This window comes from Narcine bancroftii, chromosome 3 (assembly GCF_036971445.1).
Source record: "Narcine bancroftii isolate sNarBan1 chromosome 3, sNarBan1.hap1, whole genome shotgun sequence".
Lineage (NCBI taxonomy): Eukaryota > Metazoa > Chordata > Chondrichthyes > Torpediniformes > Narcinidae > Narcine > Narcine bancroftii.
The window spans coordinates 216,418,242-216,444,496 of NC_091471.1; the positions used below are offsets into that span (position 1 = coordinate 216,418,242).

General features: G+C 44.6%; 1 protein-coding gene and 1 non-coding gene across 10 annotated transcripts in view; one reads left to right on the plus strand and one right to left on the minus strand.

The window, feature by feature from the left end:
• Positions 1 to 26,255, plus strand: part of ndst3 (N-deacetylase/N-sulfotransferase (heparan glucosaminyl) 3) — a 417,173-nt gene that overhangs the window by 107,706 nt on the left and 283,212 nt on the right. For 6 of the 9 annotated variants that reach the window (XM_069926585.1, XM_069926582.1, XM_069926590.1 and 3 more), the window contains one exon: positions 21,600 to 21,659. The exons of the other annotated variants lie outside the window; for them this stretch is intronic. In XM_069926585.1, the coding sequence (XP_069782686.1) occupies positions 21,600 to 21,659 (60 nt within the window). The remainder of the gene's footprint in view (positions 1 to 21,599; positions 21,660 to 26,255) is intronic. 9 annotated transcript variants of the gene reach the window in all.
• Positions 2,212 to 2,344, minus strand: LOC138759666 (U5 spliceosomal RNA). Its single transcript, XR_011355009.1, has one exon. It is a non-coding gene; the product is annotated as a U5 spliceosomal RNA (small nuclear RNA).

A 26,255-nucleotide genomic window follows, 5' to 3' on the forward strand; every position in this document is an offset into this window, starting at 1 on the left:
GGAACATCTGGTGATCAAGTGCCACCCATTCTACCTGCTGAGGGAATTCACCACCATCATCCTGGTCACAGTGTACATTCCATCCAAGGCTAACATCAGTCTGGCACTGGAAGGACTGAGCACTGTGATTAACAGCCATGAGACAACACATCCTGATGGCTTCCCAATCATTGAGGGTGACTTCAATCAGGTAAAACTCTGACAAACTACCATCAACATGCAACAGGCGAGACCAGGGGAACCAACACACTCGACCACTGCTATACCATGACCACACTTTGGCAAGTCTGATCACCTGGCTGTACTTCTACTTCCAGCATACAAGCAGAGGCTGAAGACCACAACACCAGTAGTGAAGACGGTGTAAGTATGGTCGAGAGAGGAGGAGTGTCTTCAGGATTGCTATGAATCGGTGGAATGGAACATCCACAGACTTGAATGAACATGCAACAGGTGTCACTGACTTTATCAAGACCCGCGTGGACGAGTGTGCGCCCACACGCACATACTGGGTGTTTCCCCACCAGAAGCCCTGGATGAATTAGAGAATTCACAACCTGCTGAAGGCAAGAACAAGGTGTTTAATGTCAGGGATATAGATTTCAAGAAGAATACCAGGTATGACCCATGGAAGGCCATTTCTGAGACAGAGACAGAACACACCAGCTATGGCAGGGAGTGTAGGTCATTGCAGCCTACAAAGTGAGGGCGAACACCATATATGGCTGTGAAGCCCAATGAGCTGAACACCTTCTATGCCTACTTTGAGATGAAGAACTAAGTAGTGCCTACTAGAATCCCTGAAAAGCCTGAGGACTCTGTGATATCTGTCTCTGAGAGGACTTCAGCACCTCATACAAGAGGGTGAACCCTTACAAGCTGTCAGGCCCTGACAACATACCTGGCAGGGTATTGAAAATCTGCACCAACCAACTAGCCAGTGTTCATGGACATTTTCAACCTCTCATTACTGCAGTCAGAGGTTCTGACCTGCTTTATAAGGGCATCAACCAAGAAGACCAGTGTGAGCTGTCTCAACGCCTATCACCCTGTCGCGCTAACTTCTATCAAGATTAAATGCTTTGAGAGGCTGGTCATGGGAAGAATTAACACATAGCTAACAAAGATCTGGACCCACTACAATTTGCCTATTGTAACAATCATTCCACAGCAGTTGCAATATCGTTGGCTCTCCACTCAGCACTTGATCTTCATCAATTACAGCTCAGCCTTCAATACCATTATTCCCTCAGTGCTGGTCAAGAAGCAATAAATTCTGGGCCTCTACATCCTCTTCTGCAACTGGATCCTTAACTTCCTCATTGCAAGGCCACAGTCAGTACGAATTGAAAAGAACATCGCCTCCTCACTGATCATCAACACAAGGATCCATGCTTAGCCTACTGCTCTACTCATTGTACACCCACAACTGTGTGGCCAGGTACAATTCCAATGCTATCTACAAATTTGTGATGACCTCACAGCTGTCGGCAGAATTACAAACAGAAATGAGGAAACAAATCGGAAGGAGATAGATCAGCTCATTGATTGGTGTTGCATCAACAACCTTGCACTCAATGTTAGCAAAACCAAGGAGATAATTCTGGACTTCAGGAGGAAATCAGGGGAACACAACCCACTCCTTATTGAGGGCTCCGTAGACGAGAGGGTCAAGAACTTCAAATTCCTGAGTGTTAGCATCTCTGAGGATGTGTCCTGGAGCCTCCATGTTGATGCAATCATGAAGAAGGCTCGCCAGCCGCTTTAATTTGTGAGGTGTTTGAGGAGATTCGGTATGTCACCGAAGACTCTCAAAATTTTCTACAGCTGTACCGTGGAGAGCATTCTGGCTGATTGCGTCAGTGCCGGGAATGGTGGCACCAAATCCCAGGACAAGATAAAAACTCCAGAGGGTTGTTAACTCGGCGCCAGACTTTCCTCCATCGAGGACATCTACGTGAGGTGGTGTCTTAAAATAGCAGCCTCTATACTCAAAGACCCCCAGCACCCAAATCATGCCCTCTTCACTCTGCTACCATCGGGGAAAAGGTACAGGTGCCTAAAGACGAGCACTCAGTGGCACAGGGACAGCTTTTTCCCCGCTGCCATCAGATTTCTGAAAGATCAATGAACCAAAGACACTGCCTTTCTTTTAATCCACTATTATTTTTATTTTATATTTATTGTTGTAAGATGGTTATAATATGTACGTTTGCAGAATGATGCTGCCACAAAACACAAAATTTCATGACTTGTTCATTTCAATAATTTTTTTTTTCTCTCTCCACGGAAATCTTTAGTAAAAAGCGAAAGATTTATACGATCTGAAGAAAAACCAGAGTATACTCATTTCAATAAATTCTGATTCCATCTCTTCTGCAATGGTGCATCCAATTTTATGCTTTTTAGTCCCACAGTTCTATCATACAAAGATAGAATGTGAAGTTTGTGCACCTAATATGAGATTTACTCTAGTGAAAGTTAAAGGAGCTGATCAGACCCCAGTCCACGGAGTTCAGGGCTTTGAGGTGGTTGGCCTTGAAGTGAATCCATATCTCTTGCAGCAATTTTAAGTCTGGGTAATTTTAAGGTCATCTGATCATGACCATAAAGCCCCTTACCCCATCACCATCTCTGTTCATTGACATGAAAGACAAGGTGCCAATTCTTCCCCTAACATCACAATCCTGTCTGATCCTCCCTCCCTGACACAATATTTGGTGGAGCCAATGGAGAAAAAGTCCTGGAGCTGTTAATGTACAAGCCCTGTTTTGTTGGATAAGTAGTCATGTTGAGGCAATTTATACAAGAAGGCATCTATAGAATTACAGGTAGCACGTTTGCATAGTGGTTAGCACAGCACTGTAAAAACGCCTGCTATCGAGGCCAGGGCTCGAATCTCTGTAAAGAGTTTGTATGCTCTCCTTGTATCTGCATGGGTTTTCACCAGGGGCTGCAGTTTCCTCCCACCATTCGAAACATACCAGGGGTGTAGGTAAATTGGGTGTAAATTGGGTGGCATGTGCTCGTGGGCCAAAAGGGCCTGTTACTGTGCTTAGTGTTTCTGTGATTAGTAAGGGATTGCTTAAGGTGGTATGTGGGTGGAAAGAAAAAGTTTGAAAACCACTGTTTTAATCGTTCCTAATTGACTCATTATGTGCAGGGTTTCATAACTCCAAAGTAAATGGGCCAATGACAATTTTCATCAAACAAAATATTTCAGTTACAGTTGGGTCTCGAGCAGTGATTCTCAACCTTCCCTTCCACTCACATCCCACCTTAAGGAATCCCTTACTAATCACAGAGCACCGATGGCATAGGGATTATGTAATGCCGTATGTGAGTGAAAAAAAAAAGGTTGAGAACCACTGTTCTAATCCTTCTATATCCATATGTTCAAATGTTTTTCAAACAATATAATTATATTCCCTTCTACCGCTGGCAACTTGTTCCATATACCTACCATCCTCAGTGTGAAAGAATTGCCCAACAGGCCCCTTTCAAATCTTTTGTTTCTCATCATACATCTATGTCTTCTACTTTTAGACTCCTCTACACTGGGAAAAGGAGGTTATGGGCGCACAGTTGGTGTAGCGGTTAGCGCCACATCTTTACAATGCCAGCAATCAGGTCCTGGGTTCAAATCCCACGCTGTCTGTAAGGAGTTTATATGTTCTCCCCATGTCTCTGTGGGTTTTCCCAGAGGTTCTGGTTTCCTCCCACCATTCGAAACATACTGGGGGGTGTAAGATAATTGGGTGTAAATTGGGCACCACGCACTCGTAAGCCAAAATTGCCTCTTACCATGCTGTAATTTTTTTAAATTAAAATTTGAAAATTACCTGCAGGATGTAAGGAAGGCAAATGCAATGTTCACATTTATTTGGGATGATTAGCATGTAAACACAAAGCTGTAATGCTGAGGTTGTACAAGGTGCTGGTCAGACCACATATATAGTATTTTGAGCAGCTTTGGGCCCTGTATCTCAGGAAGGATGTGCTGTTGTTGGAGAGGATCCAGAGAATGTTTACAAGAATGATCCAGGGTTGAGAGGTCTAATGTATAATGCCTGTACTTGCTGGAGTTTTGAAGGATGAGGGGGTTTCTCATCAAAATTTACCGAACAGTCCAAGAGCTGGATAGATTGAACATGGAGAAAGTATTTCCAGAATTGGAAGAGACAAGGACCAGAGAGCACATCTTAGAATAAAAGAACATCCTTTCAGAACAGAGATGATGTGAAAGTTCTTCACCCAGAGGGTGGTGAATCTGTGGAATTAATTTCCGAAGACGGCTGTGGAGGCCATGTCATTGGGTATATTTAAAGCAGAGGCTGATAGGTTGATGATTAGTAAGAGTGTCAAAGGTTATGGGGGAGAAGGCACAAAAAAAATCAGCCATTATTAGAATGGCGGAGCAGGCTCGATGGGCTGAAAGGCCTAATTCTGCTCTGAAGTCTTATGGTCTTAGTTATCTCATCTGTTGCCATCATGATTTTCTAAACTTCTATAAAGTCCCTCCTCAGCATCCTCTACTCCAGGGAGATATCGCAACCAACCAAGCCTTTCCTTACAATACAAGCCCTCCAGTACCAACAACCAATTATATCTAATTTTTTAAAATTTAAATTTAGACATACAGCACGGTAACAGGGCATTTCGGCTCATGAGTCCATGCCGCCCCATTTACATGCAATTCACCACGATTTGAATGGGGGGCGGAAACCGGAGCCTCTGGAGACACCGGAAGAATGTACATCATGGGATTCGAATTCCAGTCCCGATCACTGGCGCTGTAAAGGTGTTGTGCTAATGCTACACCAACTTATGGGGACCCATCAAACATTGAGCCACTACATCAATCCAGTGTAAAGGTATGATTGTTTTGGAGTGCCTTACTGTAAGTTGACCAAGTGGAAAAGTTAGATCATAAATCAGTAGACATTAGTCTGGTAATAACAGAGAAAATGACTTGAAATATTTGTCCATTGATATATTAGAACAGAGGAATTGTTACAGAGTTCTGTGTTGTGTATTGCCCGATGTGTTGTGTGGTTTTATGTTAAAAAGTGACAGTTTGCCTTAGAGAGCCAAGGTGAAGGTGGACTGCTGAGAGAGTGGGAGACGGACTGAGCATGTGCAGAAAATGATCTAAAAATTTCTGGACTTAGGTGATAAACCACCACTGGAGGGTGCTGTGAAGTGGAATGGGGCCCAGAACATGAGTCATGGTCTGGAGGACAGTTTAGAATGTTGGGATTTCAAAAAGGATGAACATTCCGAAGGCAGCCAGAAGGATCCGGACCAAGCCAGTGGTTCCTTTCTCTGCAAGCAACACAAGACAACTTCGAATTTTGTGCTCTCTCTCTCTCAAAGATCTTTTGGCTTCAGTTTACCAAACAAACCGAATTTTGTTTCTGATCTTTGCTTCAGTTGAGATCGAAGTTTTGTGAGTCTTGTGTTTTGTGTTTGTTTTGAGTCTAAGTTTTTCTGTGGGCTGGTTGGAAGTGTAGCTTAGACTTTAATTACATATGCTATATTTAGGCTTGGGAATTTATTAGTTTTACACTGTTATAGAGATTTGCATAGTAACCAGTGGGCATTGTTATAAAAGGGGGGGGGGGATTTTGAATTAAAGTTTGAAGGTGAATTTTTTTTGTTAATAAAGTAATTGTTCATCTTTACCCTTGGGTGATATGCCTTTTTTGTGGTTGCTGGTTTGATCTTGTAACAGAATGTACAGCAATTATTCGATGAAATCTCCAATAAAATTTGACAAGAAGAGACAGAACCAAGATGGTACTAATGACAGAAAAAAATGCCCTAACTCAGTGATTCTCAACCTTTTTATTCCCACTCACAGACCACTTTAAGTAATCCCTACGCTATCGATGCTCTGTGATTAGTAAGGGATTACTTTAAGGTGATCTGTGAGTGGGAAGGGAAGGTTGAGAACCACTGCTCTAGACCCAATTGTAACTGAAATATTTTGCTTGAGAAAAATTGTCATTGGCCCATTTCCTTTAGAGTTATGAAACTGTGCACATAACAAGTCAATTAAGTATAATTAAAACAGTGGTTTTCAATTTTTTTCTACCCACCCACAAACCACCTTAAGCAATCCCTTACTAATCACAGAGCAACTATGGCAGATGGAATACCTGAAGTGGTATATGAGTGGAATGAAAAAGTTTGAGGACCACTGCTCTAACTGGTGGGAACTTTGGGGAAGGAGGCAAAGCATTGATTCTTCACATTAGCTTATGAATCTGATGAATGCACATCAGAGTCTGTCTTTGCAGCAGAGATGTTGTCAACAATTAAAGCATGTTAAGTTGTTGAACGGAATTTAATAGGATGTCAAGTTCAAGTTAATTTATCATCTGATTGTACAACCCAATGAAACACTGTTCTCTAATCCTCTAAATTACAGTGCAAACACACGTACAGACATAACACACCTAAAAGTTGTTGTCCTTGTGGCTATCCCTCATAGTGGAGGATGATGGCCTTCATTCCACTGTGTGAAGATGTCTGTGCATGTAATTGTTTAACGTGTACTTGATGTTGCACTCCAAGAAGCACACGATACTTCACAAATCAACCAACTAATTGCAAAGGCATGAAAACCACAGTGATTGGATCTGATGGATTTGTTGCAGCCTTCGTCTGCCCTCACAGCCGTTGAGTTCAGCATAACTTCGTCAATCATTGAGGACTTGGTTGGAATGTTCTTTGTCAGGGACCTCACCCTCGACCTTAACGCCATGGGTGGCCCTACCAAGAGCATAGTTTCAAATGGCATCGCTCATGGGATTACAAGACCACTCAAGCTTCCCTTTCACGATAAGAGGACAGTCCACAGAGAAGACTTACAAGTACACTACATATAAAATATCTTTAAAATAAATATTATTAATAAATAGTGGAATCTCAGAGAGTAAAATTAGAAAGACTTAAAACTACTGCAGAAGATGTGATTTCCGTCCGATGGGCGAGCAGCTAGGATTAGGTGGGAAGTTCACGTTCGGGGTATTGGGACCTCCAATAGGCAGGCAGGCAGGACTGCATGAAAGTCTACAGTCGGGGCATTGGGAGCTCTGACTTGCTGGTGGCTGGGGCTGAGGTCAGAGACCAAAGTCAACTTTTACACACAATGTATGGAAAATACCTGATTTTTGGGCCAAAAATAAGGGGCGTGTGAATTTTACATGGTACATTCACATGAGTTTATATGGTAATAAATACATGAAATATGTCAATTGTTGTCTGCCACACAGCACCCCTACCAGTCAGAGAAAGAGAAGCAAAGACCCTTCAGAGACACTGAGTGTCCATGGTTTCACACCCTGGCTCCGGCAACCTCTGCAGCCGCCTGGCCTCCTGTCCATTCCATTATCAATCATAAGGTCCCAATCTGAACCTCCTATATGATCAGGAAGATGTCAGTGCCTGAGGCCTTTCTACACCACCATATCCATCCCTGCTACAAATTCAAGGGAGCTGTTGACATGTATCCCAAATGCTGTTCATCATCACCTGTTGCATACTTCAAGATCTGAGACTCAACACCTCACTGTGTAACTGGATCCTGGATTTCCTCACCTCCAGTCCACAATCAGTGAAAATCGGTAAGAGCATCATCTCCACAATCCCCATCAGTACCAGAGCACCACTGGGTTGTTCTTAGCCTCCTGCTTTACACCTGTGGCTTGGTATAACATAACACCATCTACAAATTCACTTATGATACCAGGGTAGTGGGTTGTATAGAGAACTAATAAGAGTTTGCATACAGGATGGAGATTTAAAACTTGGCCAAATAGTGCCTCAACAATAACCTTGCACTCAATGTCACCAAAACCAAGGAGGTGATCGTTGACTTCAGGAAGGGAAAGACAGAGGTATATAATCTAGTGATCATTGGGGGATTAGAGGTGGAGAGGGGGACCAAATTTAAGTATTTGGGAGTCACTATCTCAGAGGGTTTTTCCTGGACCCAACCCTCCAATGACATCATGAAGAAAGCACATCAGCGCCTCTACTTCCTCAGGAGTTTGCGGAGATTTCTTATGACACCAGAAACCATGGAAAAATTCCACAGATGTGTGGTGGAAAGGGTGCTGACAGGTTGCATCATGGTCTGGTATGGGGTCACCAATACCCTTGAGTGTAAAGCTCTCCAAAATGTAGTGGGCACAGCCCAGGACATCACAGGCAAAACCCTGCCCACTCACCATCAAGAACATCTACAAGGAACACTGACATCGGAGAGCAGCAGCAATCATCAAAGTTCCACACTCAGCACCCACTCACTTCTCGCTGCTGCCATCAGAAAGGAGGTGCAGGTGTAACAAGACTCACACCACCAGGTTCAAGAAGAGCTGCTACCCCTCCACCATCAGACTCCTCAACAACAAACACAAGCAGGGGCTCATTGAAGGACTCGTGCACTTTATTGATTTTTTTAAAAGTTCTCTCTGTATTGCATAGTCAGTTTGTTTACATTCATTATCTGTTTACAGTTCTTTACTTGTTTACATGGGTACACTGTGCACAGTTTTTTTTTTGTGCTATCAATAAGTAGCGGCACAGTTGGCGCAACACTGTTGTAGGGCTAGCGATTGGGACCAGTGTTCGAATCCTGTGTTGTTTGTAAGGAGTTGGTACATCCTCCTCGTGTGTGCTTGGTTTTTTTCTGGGGGCTACAGTTTCCTCTCACTCTTCAAAATGTACTGGGGTTGTAGGTTAATTGGGTGTAATTTGGCGGCATAGGGTCGTGGACTGAAAGGGCCTTGTTACCTTGTGAAGTGCTGTATGTCTAAATTTAAATGTTATAATAAAGTGGTAATTCTGCCTCGCCTGCAAGAAAAAGGGATCTCATGTATGTACTTTGATAATAAATCTGAATCTAAATCGTTGGGCATTACCATTTATTCCATATGTCTGATCCTTACCATTATACTTCCTAAATTTCCAGTTGATTAATATTTCACTTTAACCAAAAATACTCTCCTCAATATTACCAATACGAGAAATATTCATATCCTCTGGAAACTTACCAATCATATCTCTTTCATTCACTTCGAAGTCATTAATGTTTATCAAAAGTCATAGAACAGATCCCTGAGGTATACTACAATCACAAATTTCAAAGGTCCTAGAATTGATCTCTGCGATAAACCACCGTCACAAACTTCAGAGTTCCCAGAACTGATCCCTATGATAAACCACTGTAACAGATGTCAAATGTCCCAGAACTGATCACTCAGTATACCACCTCCAAAGTCAGTACATCCTTCCTCTATTAAGATTAGAGCTGCACGCAGTACTCCAGATGCAGCCTCACCAGTTCCTTGTACATTCGTAGCATAACCTCCCTGCTACTAAATTCAATCCCTCTAGCAATGAAGGTCAGCATTCCATTAGCCTTCTTGATAGCCTGCTTCACCTGGAATCCAACCTTTTGCGATTCATGCACAAGCATTTCCAAGACCTTCTGCATGTCAGCGTGCTGCAACCACTTGCCATTTAAATAATCATCTGATCAATTACTCCTTCCAAAGTGGATAACTACAGATTTGCCAACATTTTACTCCATCTGCCAGACCCTTGCTGATGCACCATCAGGAGACTATTGTAGAGAAACCAATAGGCTTTTATTCAATTGAGTACATAGCATATCCTTACTCTTTGGTTGTTCTGCACTGAGTTGCGGAGGCTGTTCCACAGGAGCCTGGGGGGAGGGGTCACAGGTACAACCAGCCAATAGGCTTGTTTGACCAGATAATTATGTATTACAGTGGTTTACCACATTCACCTCTTGTTTTTTTTTAAAAAGAGTCCCACAGGGTGAAGTGGAACTTACAAAGTTATACATTTGCAGTTTAAAAGTCATAAGTTCAGCCTATCAGGTGGTCTGGTCCGCCAGAACTGTCGTAGAACTAGTTGCGGCTGCGGTGCAGCCGCGGAGTCTTAGACGGTCTCGGGCGCCTGTTCATACTCATCAGTGTTGTGCTGGTGGGTGGGTGCTGTGCCTGGTATACCCTCCCTCGGGGTGGAGATAGGATACCAGAGGTCGGGTGCATCATATGCTTTCAACAGTGAGAAAGGTGTAGGGTGATTAGCAGCAGTCTCCAGGGACCCTGATGGAAACGATGTCCTCGTGTCCATCCAGATACCCCACGTAGGCATATTTGGGGTTGGCATGGAGGGGGTGGACCCTTCTGACCAATGGGTCAGACTTGTGGTTCCTCACGTACCTCTGGAGCAGGACAGGCCCCAGGGACGTCAGCCATACCGGTAGTGTGGTCCCTGTCGCAGATTTCCTGGACAAGGAAAACATACGTTCACGTGGTGTAACATTAGTGGCGGTACTCAGCAGACACCTGATAAAGTGCAGGGCCTTCGGGTGAACCTCCTGCCGGTGGGAGACCAGAGGCTCTTGGATCACAAGGCCAGGAGGACTGTTTTCCAGACCGTAGCATTCTCCCTCTCCACTTGCTCGTCATCCCAGGAGTTGTAGCTAGTTGTCCCGCTCGTGGCAATGCCCCTGGCCAACAGGTACTGGCGCAGCTCGTCACTCATAAAGGAAGGCCCCCGGTCGCTGTGGATATAACTGGGAAAGCCAAATAGGGTGAAGAGGCTGCTCAGGGCCTTGACTGTGACAGTGGTCATGTTGGAGCAGGGGATGGCAAATGGAAAGTGGGGTATTTGTCGATGATGTTAAGGATGTACAGTCAGTGGAGGGCAGGGGTCCTTTAAAGTTAACATTGAGTTGCTTGAAGGGGTGAGTGGCTTTAATAAACTGTGCCCTGTCTAGCTGATAGAAATACATCTTGCACTCAGCACAGACCTGGCAGTTCATTGTCTTAGTCCTTATCTTGTCAATGGAGTACGGCAGGTTGCGAGCTTTAACAAAGTGAAAAAACATGGTGACTCCGAGGTGACAGAGATCATTATGGAGGATTTGCAGATGGTCGATCTAGGTGCTAGCACAAATCCAACGGGAAATGGTGACTGGTGGCTCGTTAAGTTTCCCCACCCAGTACAGGATTAGCTATAGGTGGATAATTCTACTCTCCATCACAGTATTTTATCATTTTCTGATTTTGTCCCACTGCTGATTGTTGAACATGAATGCGACAGCACATTGACCAGTCAGCAGGGTGAATCTCTTACTGGCCAGGTAATGGCGTCAGTACCACACTGCCTCGATGATGGCTGGGGTCTCTTTTCCGACTGAGGTGTGTCGAATCTTGAGGCCCTGCAAGATGTGTGAAAAGAATGCGACGGGCCTGCCAGCCTGGTTAAGGATGGCTGCCAGGGTAAGGTCTGATGCGTCGCTTTCCACCTGAAAAGGGGTGGATTCGTCCACAGCATGCATCATGGCCCTGGAGATGTCTGACAATGCGATTGAAGGCTGCACAAGCCTTTTCCACCGGGCGAAGGACATAACTTTAATAAGAGGCTGGGCTTTGTCCTCATAGCATAATAGGAGAAAAACCCAAGGCACCTCTTTAGGGCTTTGAGGTTGTGTGGGACGGGAATTTCCAAGAGTGATCTCATGCCATCAGAGTCCGGGCCAATGATGCCATTCTCCACCACATAGCCACGAGTGGCCAGGGGAGTTGTTCAGAACACACACTTGACCTTGTTGTTCGTCAGATTAAGGAGCTTGGCTATCTCGAGAAATCTCTGGAGATTGGCATCATGATCCTGCAGGTCGTGGCCACAAATAGTGATGCTGCAACTCGTTCTGATCCACCATATCATCCATCTCCTGCTGGAAGACCGAGATGCCATTTGTGGAGTCAGAGGGGACCCGCAGGAAGTGGTAGAGGCAGCCATCTGCCTCGAATGCTGTATACTGGCGGTCGTCTGGGTGGATGGGTAGCTGGTGATACACTGACTTCAGGTCGATGGTCGAAATGACCCAATACTTGGCAATTTGGTTGACCAATACAGTGATTCGCGGAAGGGGGTATGTGTCCAATTGAGTACATCTATTGATGGGGTGACTGTAGTCAATGACCATTCTATTCTTTTCCCCATTCCACACTACCAATTTCTGCACTCTCCAAGGTCTGTACCTGGCTTCAATAACCTCTTTCTTAAGTAAGCGCCGTACCTCTGCCTGGATGAAGGCCCTGTCCTTAGCATTTTTAGTGGCAATGGGTTCGCAGTCAGGGTTGAGGTTGGCGAATAGCAAAAGATGTGGGGTCTTTAAGTGCGGAGAGCCCGCAACTCAAGCTTGGTGAGTGGTTAGGTTTGTGGGCATGTACAGCAGGGGGTTGGCTATCGAACCTCTGGTTACAAATGGAAAGGGGTGGATGGGCCCCATCAAACACCATCATCACACTTTTAAGGCGACATTGAAAATCAAGCTTCAACAGTGCAGCAGCGCAGAACTGCGACATTACCATCAGCCTAAAGTTGTCATATACAGTACCCCACACCGTTAAAGTCACAATGCAGAAACCCCAAAAGTATGCTGTAAATTACTTGGATGCCAGCTAGGCCTTCTGGTTCACCAGCAGCACTGTGAGGGAGTGGCTCTGCACTGTGTCCAGATGTATAAAACTCTGTGCTCCCACTATCGAACAAGCAAGTCGTCATGTGGCCATTTACCTTAATGTCCATCATCGACCTGGCAAGTTGGTGCAGACTGTCCTGGTTGAGGGTGCACCGCCACAGTAGAAAGTGGCGGCATCAAAGATGGCGGCTCCCAGGGCCGGCATGCTGTGTGTTCGGATCCGTGAGATGGCGGTCTCTGCAGCCCGCACGCAGCGCAGCTGAGTCCTGAAAGTGGCATCCAAAATGTCAGCCCTCATGAATTATACGTCGCTCTGCTGGCCCTGGGTGATGGCGGTGTTGCAGAAGACAGCACCCACGATCCGTACGCGGAACTGCTAGGAAGTGGGTTTGGACTTGCACACTTTGGCATAGTGGCTAAAGCAGATTGAATGCTTCACTGGACAGTGATTCCACTGATTCTTGCCTAGGCTGCTGAAGTAGCATTTTGGAGGTTCCCAGAACACTGCAGCTGTGGTCAGTCTACTACCAGAACCGGTCGAGAGTGTCAGGAGGGTTTAATAGAGTACTTCTGCTGTAGTCTGATCGTGAGAGGAGCAGAGGGGTGGTGGCGCATCCCAGGATGTCTACGACTGGGGTGACCACGAGGTGGCCACGTTGTCGGTCTCCATGTTCTAGAGAGCTACTTCCAGCGTACCTGCCAGCCTAACTGCTCTCCGCAGACTGAGTTCTCCTTGCTCCAAAAGTCTCTGTCGTATGTAATTCGACCGGATCCCCGCAACGTAGGCATCCCAGATCAGGTCATCTGTAAGCCTTACTGTGGAAATGGCTTTGCATTCATAGGCCCTACCAAGTACTCACAGGGCCCAGAGATATTGGGCATTTAACTCACTGGGTTGTTGCTTTCTGGTCACTAGAAGATGTCTAGCATAGATAACATTGCTCTTTGAGGGTGTCTGTGGTCTCCTGGTATAATGTAGCATCCCTGATCATGGAGTACAGCAGGGTGCCGACCCCAAAGGGCAGCACTTGCATTTTGTCAGTTTCTGACCATACGATGGTAGAGGAGGCCTGCAAGAATGTTCAAGCTGGTAGATGCCTCAGGCGATTGAGGGTTGATTTCCAGCTTTTCTGGTTTGAGTATCTGCTCCATTTTAGCATAGTAGAAAACTTCAAATAATTTAATCAATCACTCAGGAGACTATTGTGGAGAAGCCAATAGGCTTTAATTCACTTGAGAACATAGCATATCCCTACTGTTTGGTTGTCCTGCACTGAGTTTCAGGGGACTGTGGAACAGTCACCTTTATACAGGAGCCTGTGGGAGGAGCCACAGGTACAAGCGGCCAATAGATATGCTTAACCAGATAATTATACATTACTATAGTGGTTTACCACAATTTGCTCACTCACTTAACCTATCTATATCTCTCTGCAGACTCTCCATATCCTCTGCACAATTTGTTTTTCCACTCAATTTGTGTCATCAGCAAACTTAGTTACACTACACCCTGACCTCCCCCACCCCTTCCAGATCATTTATATATACAGTGGCAAGCCCAGTTGCGACTTCTATGGCACCCTGCTCTCCACTGATTGCCAACCAGAAAAACACCCCTGCACCCTAACTCTCTGCTTTCTATTGGTTAATCAATCCTCTATCCATGCTAATACATCATCCCCACATCCATGCATCTTTATCTTCTGTATAAGCCCTTTTATGCAGCACCTTATTGAATGCTTTCTGGAAATCCAGGTAAACAACATCCACCTGCTCCCCTCCAACTACCATGCTCATTATATCCTAAAAGAACTCCAGTAAATTTGTCAAAAGGACCTGCCTTTACTGAATCCATGCTGCGTCCGCCTGATGGATCCATTTCGCTCCAGATGCCTCGCTATTTCTTCTTTAATGACAGCTTCAAACATTTTCCAACTACAGATGTTAAATTAACTGGCCTATAGCTCCCTGCCTTTTGTCTACATCCTTTTATTGAATAGCAAATCTGATCATTTGCTTCTGCTTCCCACACCAATACAAAATCCCAAAATGAAGCAAGCTAGTGGAGTTGTTCAAGTGAACCGGTACGGACTTGAAGGGCCGACATGGCCTGTTTCCGTGCTGTAAACGGTTATATGGTTAAGTGTGACTGCAGTGAATCTAGCAGCCAGGTGAGAATTTCTTTAATAAGTTTTACTGCCCTCAACCCCCCCCCCCACCCCCCCCGATTCATGGCAACAGCACAATGACATATTTTATTCCCCTGAAAGAAGAAAACAGTGGGAAAATGTTAAGGTTTTAACCTTGTGTAATGCTTTCAGTGTATAAAGTTTAGCTTTTCTGGGCTGCCGTTGTTGTAATATCTGTAGAACGCATTTCCTTATCGAGCCTGCCAGACATTAATCAATACTGTGCCCAGTGAGTAGTTCAGTGTTGATTAATGGTGGGAACAGAGTCAGAACTTGAAGACTTTATCTGCCTTTGGATCTGAATAAAAAGCAACAATTGAAACCCAAGTGGTAATTGTGTTTCTCGGTTTCAAATTAAAACATAACACCAGTTCTAGGCAGCTGCCAAGAGGCAAGGATTAGCCGGATTGTTGTGGAGATAATGCCATTCTGTGACCTGTGAGGGTGACATCTTTTTTCACTCTCAGCCCATGTCACATCAGTCAAACTGTGGTGCTCAGATGGTTGTTAAGAGATTAGAAAGTCACCTTCCAACTGAATATTGAAAATCCTCCACCATGTCACTACTTGAATCATGATGTATTTAAAACTTCACAGCAGCTTTGACAAATTGCTGGATGTGATTGTTCCCTACTTCTCAGAGAAGTATAGAGTGGGAAGTGGCTGAGTGGTTACCTGCTGACCAGAGAAAAATTGGAATTTAATGCTGTGGTGCACTGTTAGCCAGAATCTCAGGCACACACAAAGATAAAGACTGTACAACAGGCTTTAATCCACAAAGACTTCCACAGAGCCAGGCTGGCTGTGGCTGCAGCCTGAGTGAGGCCTCGGGAGGCCGGCGCAGGCTTACATCCCAGAGGATGATTGACACTCGACTGGTTGGGGCTTGATCCATTCAGACTGACTGATTGACAGCCGGCCAAGTGTTGTCCTGTCCCATTACATTCTGTACCTGCAGGAGGTGGTGTACCACCACAAGTGCAGATAAATGTGAGGTGTGGCACATGGTAAACGATAGGGGCCTACTGAGTGCAGTAGAACAGAGGGATCTGGGAATAGTGATACATAATTCCCCGCAAAGTGCTGTTACCAGTAAAGCAAGATTTTGGCCCTCATAAATCAAAGTATTGAGTTCATGAGTTGGGATGTTCTGTTGAATTTGTATAGGACATTGTTGAGTCCAAATTTGGAGTATTGTGTACAGGGTTTGGACAGCTAACTACAGGAAAGATATCAATGAGATTGAAAGAGTGCAAAAAAAATTTACAAGGATGTTTAATTTAATAATTTAGATATACAGAACAGTAACAGGCCCTTCAGGCCCACAATCCCGTACTGCCCAAATACCCCAATTAACCTACAATCCGCATATATTTTGAAGGGCGGGGAAAAAACCGGAGCACCCAGAGGAAACCCACGCAATCACGGAGAGAACGTACAAACTCCTTACAGACAACGCCGGATTTGCTAATTGCGCTACGCTAACCGTGCTGGGACTTGAGCAGCTAATTTATAAGGAAAAGTTGAATAGATTAGGTCTTTATTTCCTGAAGTATTGGAGAATATGTAAGACAAGAACTAAAGGACATGGGTTAAGGGTGAAAGTGAAGAGTTTAAGGGGAACATTAGGGGGAATTTCTTCACAGAGGGTAGTGAACATGTGGCACAAAGTGCCAGCTGAGGTGATGGATGCAGTTTCAATTTTAATATTAAATAGAAAATTGTATAGGTACGTGGATAGGAGGGCTTTAGCGAGGTATGGTCTGGATGCTGGTCGATGGGAGTAGGCAGAATAAATAGTTCACCACGGACCAGATGTGCTGAAAGATCAGTTTCTGTGCTGTATTATTTGACGATTCTTATTTCAATAATTGCTCTATTGCTCACAGTCATGTGACAATACGCTGATTTAAGCAGTTCTCTCCTAGATGGCACCACCTCTAGTGTCCCACTTGGAGTGGGAAGGAAATAAAGGGAGGAATTGTCTTCAAAGTTAAATGTTCAAATTTACTGTCAGGGACACACATAACATCACATACAACCTTGAGATTCGTCATTCTGTGGGCCAGGCGGAATTTCTACTTATCAGTAACTGTAAAGAGTACACAAGAAGAAATATATGTCAACAAAGAGGGAGATGTAAACAAAGAAATATATTAAACTGTGCAATACAGAAAAAATAAATATTTAACAATAAATGATGTGCAAAGTAAGAGTCCTTAAATGAGTCTCTGGTTTAGTCTGTTGTTAAGGAGTCTGTCGGTTGAGAGGTACAGGTCTTGTAGCACCTGTACCTCTTTCAGAGTTTGCTGTTGAGGAGTCGGATGGTGGAGGGGTAGCAGCTGTTCCTCAACCTGGTTGTGCGAGTCTTGTGGCTCCTATACCTCTTTCCTGATGGTGTGCTGGGTGGTGTTGGTCTTCGATGATTGCTGCTGCTCTCCGACAGTAGTGTTCCCATGTAGGTTTTCTTGATGTTGGGGAGAGTTTTGCCTGTGATGTACTGGGCTCTTTTCATTACCTTTTGCAGGGCTTTCAGCTTAGGATGCAGTCGGTCAACACACTTTCCATCACACCTCTGTAGAAGTTTGCGAAGGTTTCCGAGGTCACACCGAACCACCGCAAACTCCTGAGAGAGTAGAGGCGCTGATATGCTTTCGTTATGATTACATTTCTGTGTTGGCTCTAGGAAATGTCAGAAATAAAACTTCTCACACATGAGTCTCTTTAAAACTGATGACACGACAAGCTTTATTTACAAGTCTGCAGAGTTGGACTCAACTGGTTTCTCACCAGTTAAGCCCCGATACATACAGTGCATTGATTTTTATACCCTTATTGTTTGCCCTTCCCCTTCTTATTAATACTGTTTTAATTGGTTAGTATTACAAAAGCATTCTAAGTATAACTGCATTTTTAATTATCACGTTCGTTACGTACGCTGTTAACTCTACATACACTAAATTCTGTTTCTCACCCTTCTTATCAATCCTTTGTCTCCTGCATGTCTCTCACTATGACCATGAAAAGATAGGTTTAAAAAAACATATTCAGCAGAACCTTTTGTCCTTGGCTGCTAGTAAACTCCCTGTCCGTTCTGGCTTCCCTGTTTATGATTAATCATCACATTTTAACTTAAGTCATTTTAACCTAAATTCTCTATATAACAGGAAAGAGCCTGCAAAACAATGATTCACAGGAATTTAAATTTACTCACCCTCTCCACCTCCAATCGCTCAATGATCACTGGCTTACCCTTCCTGATATCAAAAATCAGCTTCTTATTTTTTGTGACATTGAGTGCAAGGTTGTTGTTGGTGCACCATTCGGCCAAGTTTTCAATCTCCCTCATAAATGCTGGCTCATCATCCCTTTTTTTCAAACTGCCAATTACCGTGGTATCGTCAGTAAATTTGTAGATTGTGTGTTGTTGTTCTGAGCCACACATAGGTGTAAAGTGAGTAGAGCAGGGGGCTAAGTACACATCCCTGTGGTGCTCTGGAACTGCTGGAGATTGTGGAGGAGATGTTCTTACCCATCCTCGCTGATTATGGTCTGGAGGTGAGGAAATCCGGGATCCAACTATACAGTGAGATATTGAGTTTGGAATTTGCTGATCAGTTTTGAGGGGATGGGGGATGATGGTGTTGAATGTTGAACTGTTGTTGATAATGAGCATCCTGATGTATGCAGCCTTGCTGTCCAGGTGTTTCAGGGATTTTTTTTAGAGTCAGTGAGATGATATCTGGCACACACCTGTTGCTGCAGTAGGCAAATTGAAATGGATTCATGTTGCCGCCTAGAGAGGAACTGAAATGCTTCAACACCAGCCTTTCATCACACTACACTGTTAATTTGAGTGGTCCGGGCGAAGGGTAGACGGCGGCGGCCCCGATACGGGCAGGAGCAAGGGGGAGACGGCGGCCCCGGCCTCGGTCGAGTGAGGCAGACGGAGGCCCCGGTCCGGACAGGGAGTGGGAGGCGGCGGCCCCAGTCCGGGCACAGGGAGAGCAGCAGCGGCCCCGGCCCCGGTCCGGGCGAAGGGTAGACGGCGGCGGCCCCGATCCGGGCAGGAGCAAGGGGGAGACGGCGGCCCCAGTCCGGGCACAGGGAGAGCAGCAGCGGCCCCGGCCCCGGTCCGGGCGAAGGGTAGACGGCGGCGGCCCCGATACGGGCAGGAGCAAGGGGGAGACGGCGGCCCCGGCCTCGGTCGAGTGAGGCAGACGGAGGCCCCGGTCCGGGCAGTATGGACCGACCTAGGAGGGGAGGCAGGCCCCTCCAGCCCGGGTAAGAAACCTGCATAGGAGAAGGCCACTCCGATATAAAACCTACGACCCAAGGACCTCGCTGCCACGTCCCAGCTTGCTTGGCCACGGCACACGAACCATGGGTGTAAAGGGTGGGGCCAGTACTGCGCGCACTGCACTCCACCTAAAAGCTCCTTTGCGCAGGCCCGAGGACAGGTCCACGTCCTCCCCCTCCACGTCCTCCCCCTCCACGTCGAGCCTGCAGCTGACGTGGACTTTTTACCCCCTCCATAAATCTTCGTCCGCGAAGCCAAGCCAAAGAAAGAAGTCAATAGTCATTTAGGCAGGTTACCACACCTTTCTTGGGCAATGGTATGATTGAGGCCTGTTTGAAACAAGTGGATACCATACTCTACCGGAATGAGATGTTGCAGATTTCCGTGAATACAGCGGCAAGATGGTCAGCACAAGTTTTAAATATTCGGTCAGGTACTCCGTCCAGACCTTGGATTCATTCTCCTGAAGGAAGCCCCCATATTATCTTTGGACACTGACAGTGGAAGATCATCAGACTACATGCTTCTTCCATGTTCTGGTGGTGAAATTGGGTGTAGAAGGCATTGAGTTAATCTGGGAGTGAGGCTTTGCTGTCTCCCACTGAACCACATTTGGTTTTGTAGCAGGTTTTGTCATTTATGTTCTGCCACAGCTCTTGGGTCTCCTGTGTTTTTTTCCGTTCTCTTCTGGAATCTCCACTTCATCCAGGAGATGATTTTCTGCAGGTCATTCCTGCTCCTTGGTCTCTGGACTTAAGTGACTGTGAATGGATCTCAGCAGGTTCATCCAGACCTCCTGGTTGGGGTTGTAGCAGCTACAAGTTACACAGTATGCACTCATTCATCAGTACAAAATGGAGTTGACCTTCTTTCTTCTTCTCAGCCACTGCAACTCTCTCTTCTTCCCACCAAACACCACCCAGCTAAACCTCCCTGAATTTTTCATTGGCTTTCTGCCACACGGGTGATCACGACACTCTTAATCTCCTCCTCCTGTGCCCGCGATTCATCACCATGAACGCATTCCCCCTCCATGCTCTGTCCAACGCATGCATGGTACTACTTCCATGCATCGCCCCCAATACGTCACCAGTGGCGACTAGCACAACTCCCGATGCAGGTAAGTACGCGACTGGGTCGGAGTAACCCTTGAACGATTTGGTGAGGACACACTCGCCCACAGTCCGTATCAGCCCACAGTCCGTATCAGCCCTAGTGTAATCATTCAGATCCTCAGGTGAATTCTTGAACACCGCCCAATCAACCGACTCAAGGCAGTCCTATATCCGTTCTTCAGCCTCCCGCAGCCACCTTCCAGCTGACCTGATCTCTGCAGCCTCTCTTAATAAACATCTGGTTGCCGTGGAAACGATTCAGTAATCAGAGCTGAAGTCTGACTGCATAGGGAAAAGAGATGACAATATCAATAGCAAACTGCTTCCAAAAGCTGAATCCTCAAGTGTGGCTAAATCATTAATCACGTTTAATTTCCATTTATATTCATTGTTGGGATGTTTTGTCCTAAATCATCTATTTTAAAGAATAGCGTGACTAGTCATCATATTACAAAGCATAAAATTGTGGACTGACAACTAAAATAAAAGATGCATGAGAGGTAAACTCCATGTATGTCAGTTATAAATTATTCAATTAAATTAATGTGTTCTGTTTATTTCAGTTTTTAGAATTCAGAATGTGGTTATGCTGTTCCTACTTTAAACAGGGCTGTTCTCTTTGATCTGCTGTTTCCATTATCAGCACGAATGGATTACTTGCCTAAATCCTTAAAGAATTTTAAAATACAAACATTTTATTTACGACACAGTACAAGGCCATTTAAACCCATGCTGCCCAATTACACTTGTTTGATTTGGAGGGTGGAAGGAAATCGTAGCACCTGAAGGAAACCCACGCAGACGGGAGAGAACATACAAGCGCTGGATTTGAACCCACCTCACTGGCGTTGTAATGGCGTCGCGCTGACCACTTATGGCAACCATGCTGCCCAAATCAAGTTATTCCTGTAATGAAGGAGATCAGTATAATTTTTGTGGAGTTGCTGGTGGTTGGGAGAAGTCAGAAAAGGCATCTGGGTGATGAAAGTACACTTTCAAAATCTTAAAATTAACATTGGCAGGGTAGAACCCACTGTTGAACAGTTCATGGATGATCCCCGGAGAGAATAGGTCAAAGAATTCTTCTTGCCCTTGGAAGATTAAGTGAAGCGAAGATTGAGATTTAAATTATGGAAATGTTTGATAGTCTAGATGTAGAGATAGGAAACACTTGTGTGCGAGATTTAAATAAAAAAAATAATAAAATAACCATAAATAAATCTAATGTGTTAAAGAGATTCATTCATACGCATTCTCACTATACGTGAACAGAAAATCGACAGCAGCTCAGATAACATCGTTAGAGAGAGAAATAGAACTAAAATTTAGTTCAATGATCTTTCATAAGTATTTTCCACAAATCCGATGTCAGTTATTTATATTAAACATTAATTCCCTTTGCACAAATGATACGGAACTCACTCAACACGAACAGCGATTTTGTTTTTTTTTAATTTCAGGTTTGCAGGATCTGCAGTACTTTGATTGTATCACCAGGAATTGCTGAAGTGAGCTTGAAGGTACTTAAAGGGAAAATTCAATAACATACAAGAATGCAAAAAATGGCAGGATATGCCAACAGAATTAGGTGAAGGTCAGTGGGAAGAAGCTTGTGTGGAATAAATGGTGATATGAACTGATTGGGCCAATGTTTTGCAGGCTGTGAAACTGGGACAACCTTATGAGGCAATGTAGATCCCACCTCCTTTCCCACTCACTTCCTCCAACATCACCCATTAGATTCTGTCTCTTCTGTTCAAAAAGATTCCAGCAACTAGTATTTTGGACACAATAAATTGTGCATTGATATCTGAAGGAGATTTTTTTTTGTTGCATGGATTTTTAGTGGGCTTCATTGGCCTGTGAACCGCATGTCATGTTCCTTGTGTTTACCAAGGTGATGTTGGAATCCCATCCATCTCTGTACTGCACTCTCCCAGTTCATCAATATCCACAAAGCAAATAGTTTCTGTTTTATCTGTGTTGTCCTGGTTGATTTCTGGGTGAGTGAATTAAATTTAAATTTAGACATTCAACACGTTAGCAGGTTATTTTGACCCTTGAGCCCATGCGGCCCAATTTACACCGAATTAATCTGCACCCCTAGTATGTTTACAATGGTGGGGAGGAAACTGGAGTCCCAAGGGAAAACCCACACAGACACATGGAGAACATACAAACTCCTTACAGACAGCGCGGGATTCAAACCCCAGTCCTGATCACTGGCACTTTAAAGGTGTTGCGCTATTCACTACGTCAACTGTGCTGTCCCATCTTTCTTTCTGTTTAATAAAATTACATTAGTGAAGAAAGCTATTTCCATTTTTTTTTTGCTGTTATCTTTGGATTATTAAGATGGCTTAAGTAGATCACTGAGCTCTCCCATATCTCCAATGATGTCTTTAACCATTGCTTAAATAGGACTCAAAAGTATTATTGAGGACCCCCTACTGAACATCACAGAGTATCTTTAACCCACTACCATCAGGAAGGATGGAGAGAAGCATTGAACTCAGGACTGCAAGGCAGGGAAATAGCTTCTTCCCACAAGCAGTGAGTTTGATGAACAGAATGATGTAATTTTGGGTCTCTTATAAATGAAACCAAATAAATTATTCAGAACTATTTAAACATATTTACTTCACGTTATATCTTTATATATGTATGGGTATATGCTTATTATGTGCTGGGTGAAAAAATGTATTGCGTGTGCACCGTCGTCTGGGGAAAAGCTGTTTTGTCTGGTTGCATGTGTAGAGTCAGTTGATAATAAACTTGAACTTCAAAATCAGTGCAGGTTTGCTGCCAAGTTCGGATCAAGCATTTAGACAGTTTCCTGAACTCTTTCACAATAACAAAACCAGAGTCATCCCACAATTGTAATGCAATGCAATTGGATACTTGGAAATTTTATTCCTCCATCTCTACCAATTAAACTGTCAAAGCTGAATACGGCTACCATTTGGTCCCCAAACAACTGCCAGAAGATTGTTGACTTCCTGAAGTAATGGGATTTATTCTTATTTTGTGGATCCGGTTCATGTAAATTTAAATGTGGACATACAGCACGGTTACAGGCCATTTCTGCCCACAAGCCCGTGCTGCCTGATTACACCCCATTAACCTACACCCTCGGTAGGTTTTGAACGGTGGGAGGAATCTAGACCCCCTGGGGAAAACCCACGCAGACACCTGGGGAACATACAAACTCCTTGTAGACTGCGTGGGATTCAAACCCTGGTCTCGATCTCTGGCGCAGTTACAGCATTGCACTAACTGCTACATCAACCTTGCTATCGTGAGTGTGAAATAGTTTTTTTTAGAATGAACCTGCTCTCTTATACTAAATTAATATTGCTGGCTACTGATAGCATCCCTCATTCTTAAACCAACATGATTCAATGCAAGACATTCCAATTGAAACCTCCATATAAAATTCTGTGCCGAGGAATATAATGGTAATAATTTTTGTCTTCATTGTCTGTTTAGATATTCAGCAATTATTTTACCTTCCTTTGGTAGAAAAAAACATTTTGGCCTCATTATTTCATGGCTCAGAAAGAAATATAGGTTCTAATTAAGCATCTTTTAAGTGAGAAGTAATGTCCTCCATAACAGTGTCCTCATTAACAATAGTTCCCTTGTTTACCTATAGTTAATCAGGATATATGGTGTTGTTAATTATATTGTAAAGCATAGGTTAATATACTGCTGCTATAATGTCTTGTTTATGAAGATCCCATTCTGTAAAAGAGAAATGCTTTGCATTGCATTTTACTTCCACCTTGCAGTTTTAACTTTTCCCCTACTATACAGAAGTAATTCAAGTGCTTGCTCATAATAGACATGTAACAACTTTTAATGTTGAATATGTGCCCAAGATGGTGATGCCTGTGCTCGTCAGCGGCCACAAGAGGTTGCAGAATTTGAGGGGGCAGCTGACTGGTGCAGGGCACCAGAATCAGGGAGAGCACCCCCCACCCCACCCCCATTCTGAAGGAGAAGCAAAGGGAGGGGATGACCTTTCAGTATGGTGACCAGCGAGCTGATCAGCAGCTGATGGGCCCACACTGACTGTGGGGGTGACTTGGGATTGGGAGACCCGCACGGTCTGTTGGGCTGCTGGAGACTGCCTCATGAGAACCTGGTATCAGAACCAAGATTGAAGAGGGTGCTGAGGGCAAGGAGGGCTCCCAAAGGGCATCAGGCACCGAAGGCTGACTGATTGTGTAACGGGCTTGGATGTGGAGCTCAGGTTGCCGCTGGATCGAACAGGAGTCTATGCAGCTGAAGAGGCAGCGGGAGCGCCGCAGGTGAATCCACGGATACTCAAGTATCTCTGAAGGGACTCACTTTTGCCTCTCTTTCGCCTATGGCTCATGGCAACGCTTTGTTTGCTTTACAACAGACAAAAGTTAAAGTGTATCACCTATGTTACATTTTTAATGAATTATTACGTGATGGTAAAATGAACCTTGAACCTTGAACTTGATATGTAAAATGAATAGAGGGTCAAATAGTTTATCTCTTTTTGCATTAGTGTTGCATTAGTGCTGCGGCCTGCTGGATGACTTTGCCAATCACCATGGTTACAATTACAAGTTGCAGTGAGAAAGTCAAACTTTCCCTACCTATATCAAGCAATGTGTTTACCCAATCTGGAGAGAACATTTGCATTTTGCTTCGATGAATGATACTCGATCGTATGATTATAAAAAGGGAGCTAAAGCGCCAAAGTCTGCCGACGCTGTGACGATAGTCGAAGCACAGAAAGGCTGGAGGAACTCTGCAGGTCTCGCATCGCCCACAGGAGATAACGATGTATAACCGACATTTCAGACCTAAGCCCTTCATCGAAGTATGAGTAAAAAGCACCTGAATTAAAAGGCTGGGGGAGGAGGGAAGAAAGGGTAGGGGGGAGGAACACCGGCCAACAGCCAACAGGTGATTATTAAACTTGGACAAGAGCAAAGGTGAGAGAGAGAGAGAGAGAGAGATCTAGAGGAAAGGAAACATAGGGATAGGGGAAAGGTAGAGACAAGGGTTGGGGGGGTGGTGGGGGGTGGAGTGCGCTAACAGAAATGGGAGAAGTCAGTTAATTCCATCTAGTTGGAGGGTGCCCAGACGGAATATGAATTTTAATTTTTAAAAAATTTACATTTTAAATTTGGTCATAAAGCATGGTAACAGGCCATTTGGCCCATGAACCCATGCTGCCCAATTACATCCAATTGACCAACAATTCCTGGTACATTTTGAATGGTGGGAGGAAATCAGAGCACCTGGAGGAAACCCACATGAACATGGAGAGAGCATATAAACAAGTATTACAGTAACCGCTATGCTAAATGTGCCACCTGATGAGGTGCTGTTCCTCCAACTCTCAGTCTGACAGTGCATGAGACCATGGGCAGACATGTCGACAGGGGAATGGGATGGAGAACTGAAATAGGTGGGCCACTGGGAGATCCACGCTACTGCAGTGGACAGAGCCGAGATGCTCAACAAAGCGATCACCCAGTCTGTGTCCAGTCTCTCTGATATAGAGGCGACCACAAAAGGAGCACCGGAAGCAATAGATGACCCCCTCCGCCCAGCCCGAAGGTTCACTAGTAAAGTGTTGCTTTACTTAGATAGAATTGGACCCCGAATGATGGTGAGGGAGGAGGTGTGGGCGCAAATGGAGCATTTCCTGTGGTCACAAAGGTAGGTTCCAAGGGGGCAATGGGTGGGGAGGGAGGAGAGGAATAGCCCACCTTTGATCCAAGAAGCTGCCATTGTTGAAACTGCTGCTGTACTATCCAGAACTGACATTTTGTGCTTATAAATCAGTACAAAGGCTTGTTCCATAGAAAGTGAGGATAATTGCTCATGCCATCTTTTCAATTGATTTAACATTTTGAGTGTTTTTACCAAGAACACACAAAGCAAATGTTGCAAGTACTGATGACAACAAACTGTCTTTTGGTTTCTAAATGTACCATGGTGAATCTGGTTGATATATAGGACCAGACGTTATGATCCCTGACATTTCAGTATTGATTAGATTGATTCTCTCTCATAGAGTTAGTATGGTGGGTTACCTCATTTACAATAATGGAGATTGACCATGAGGC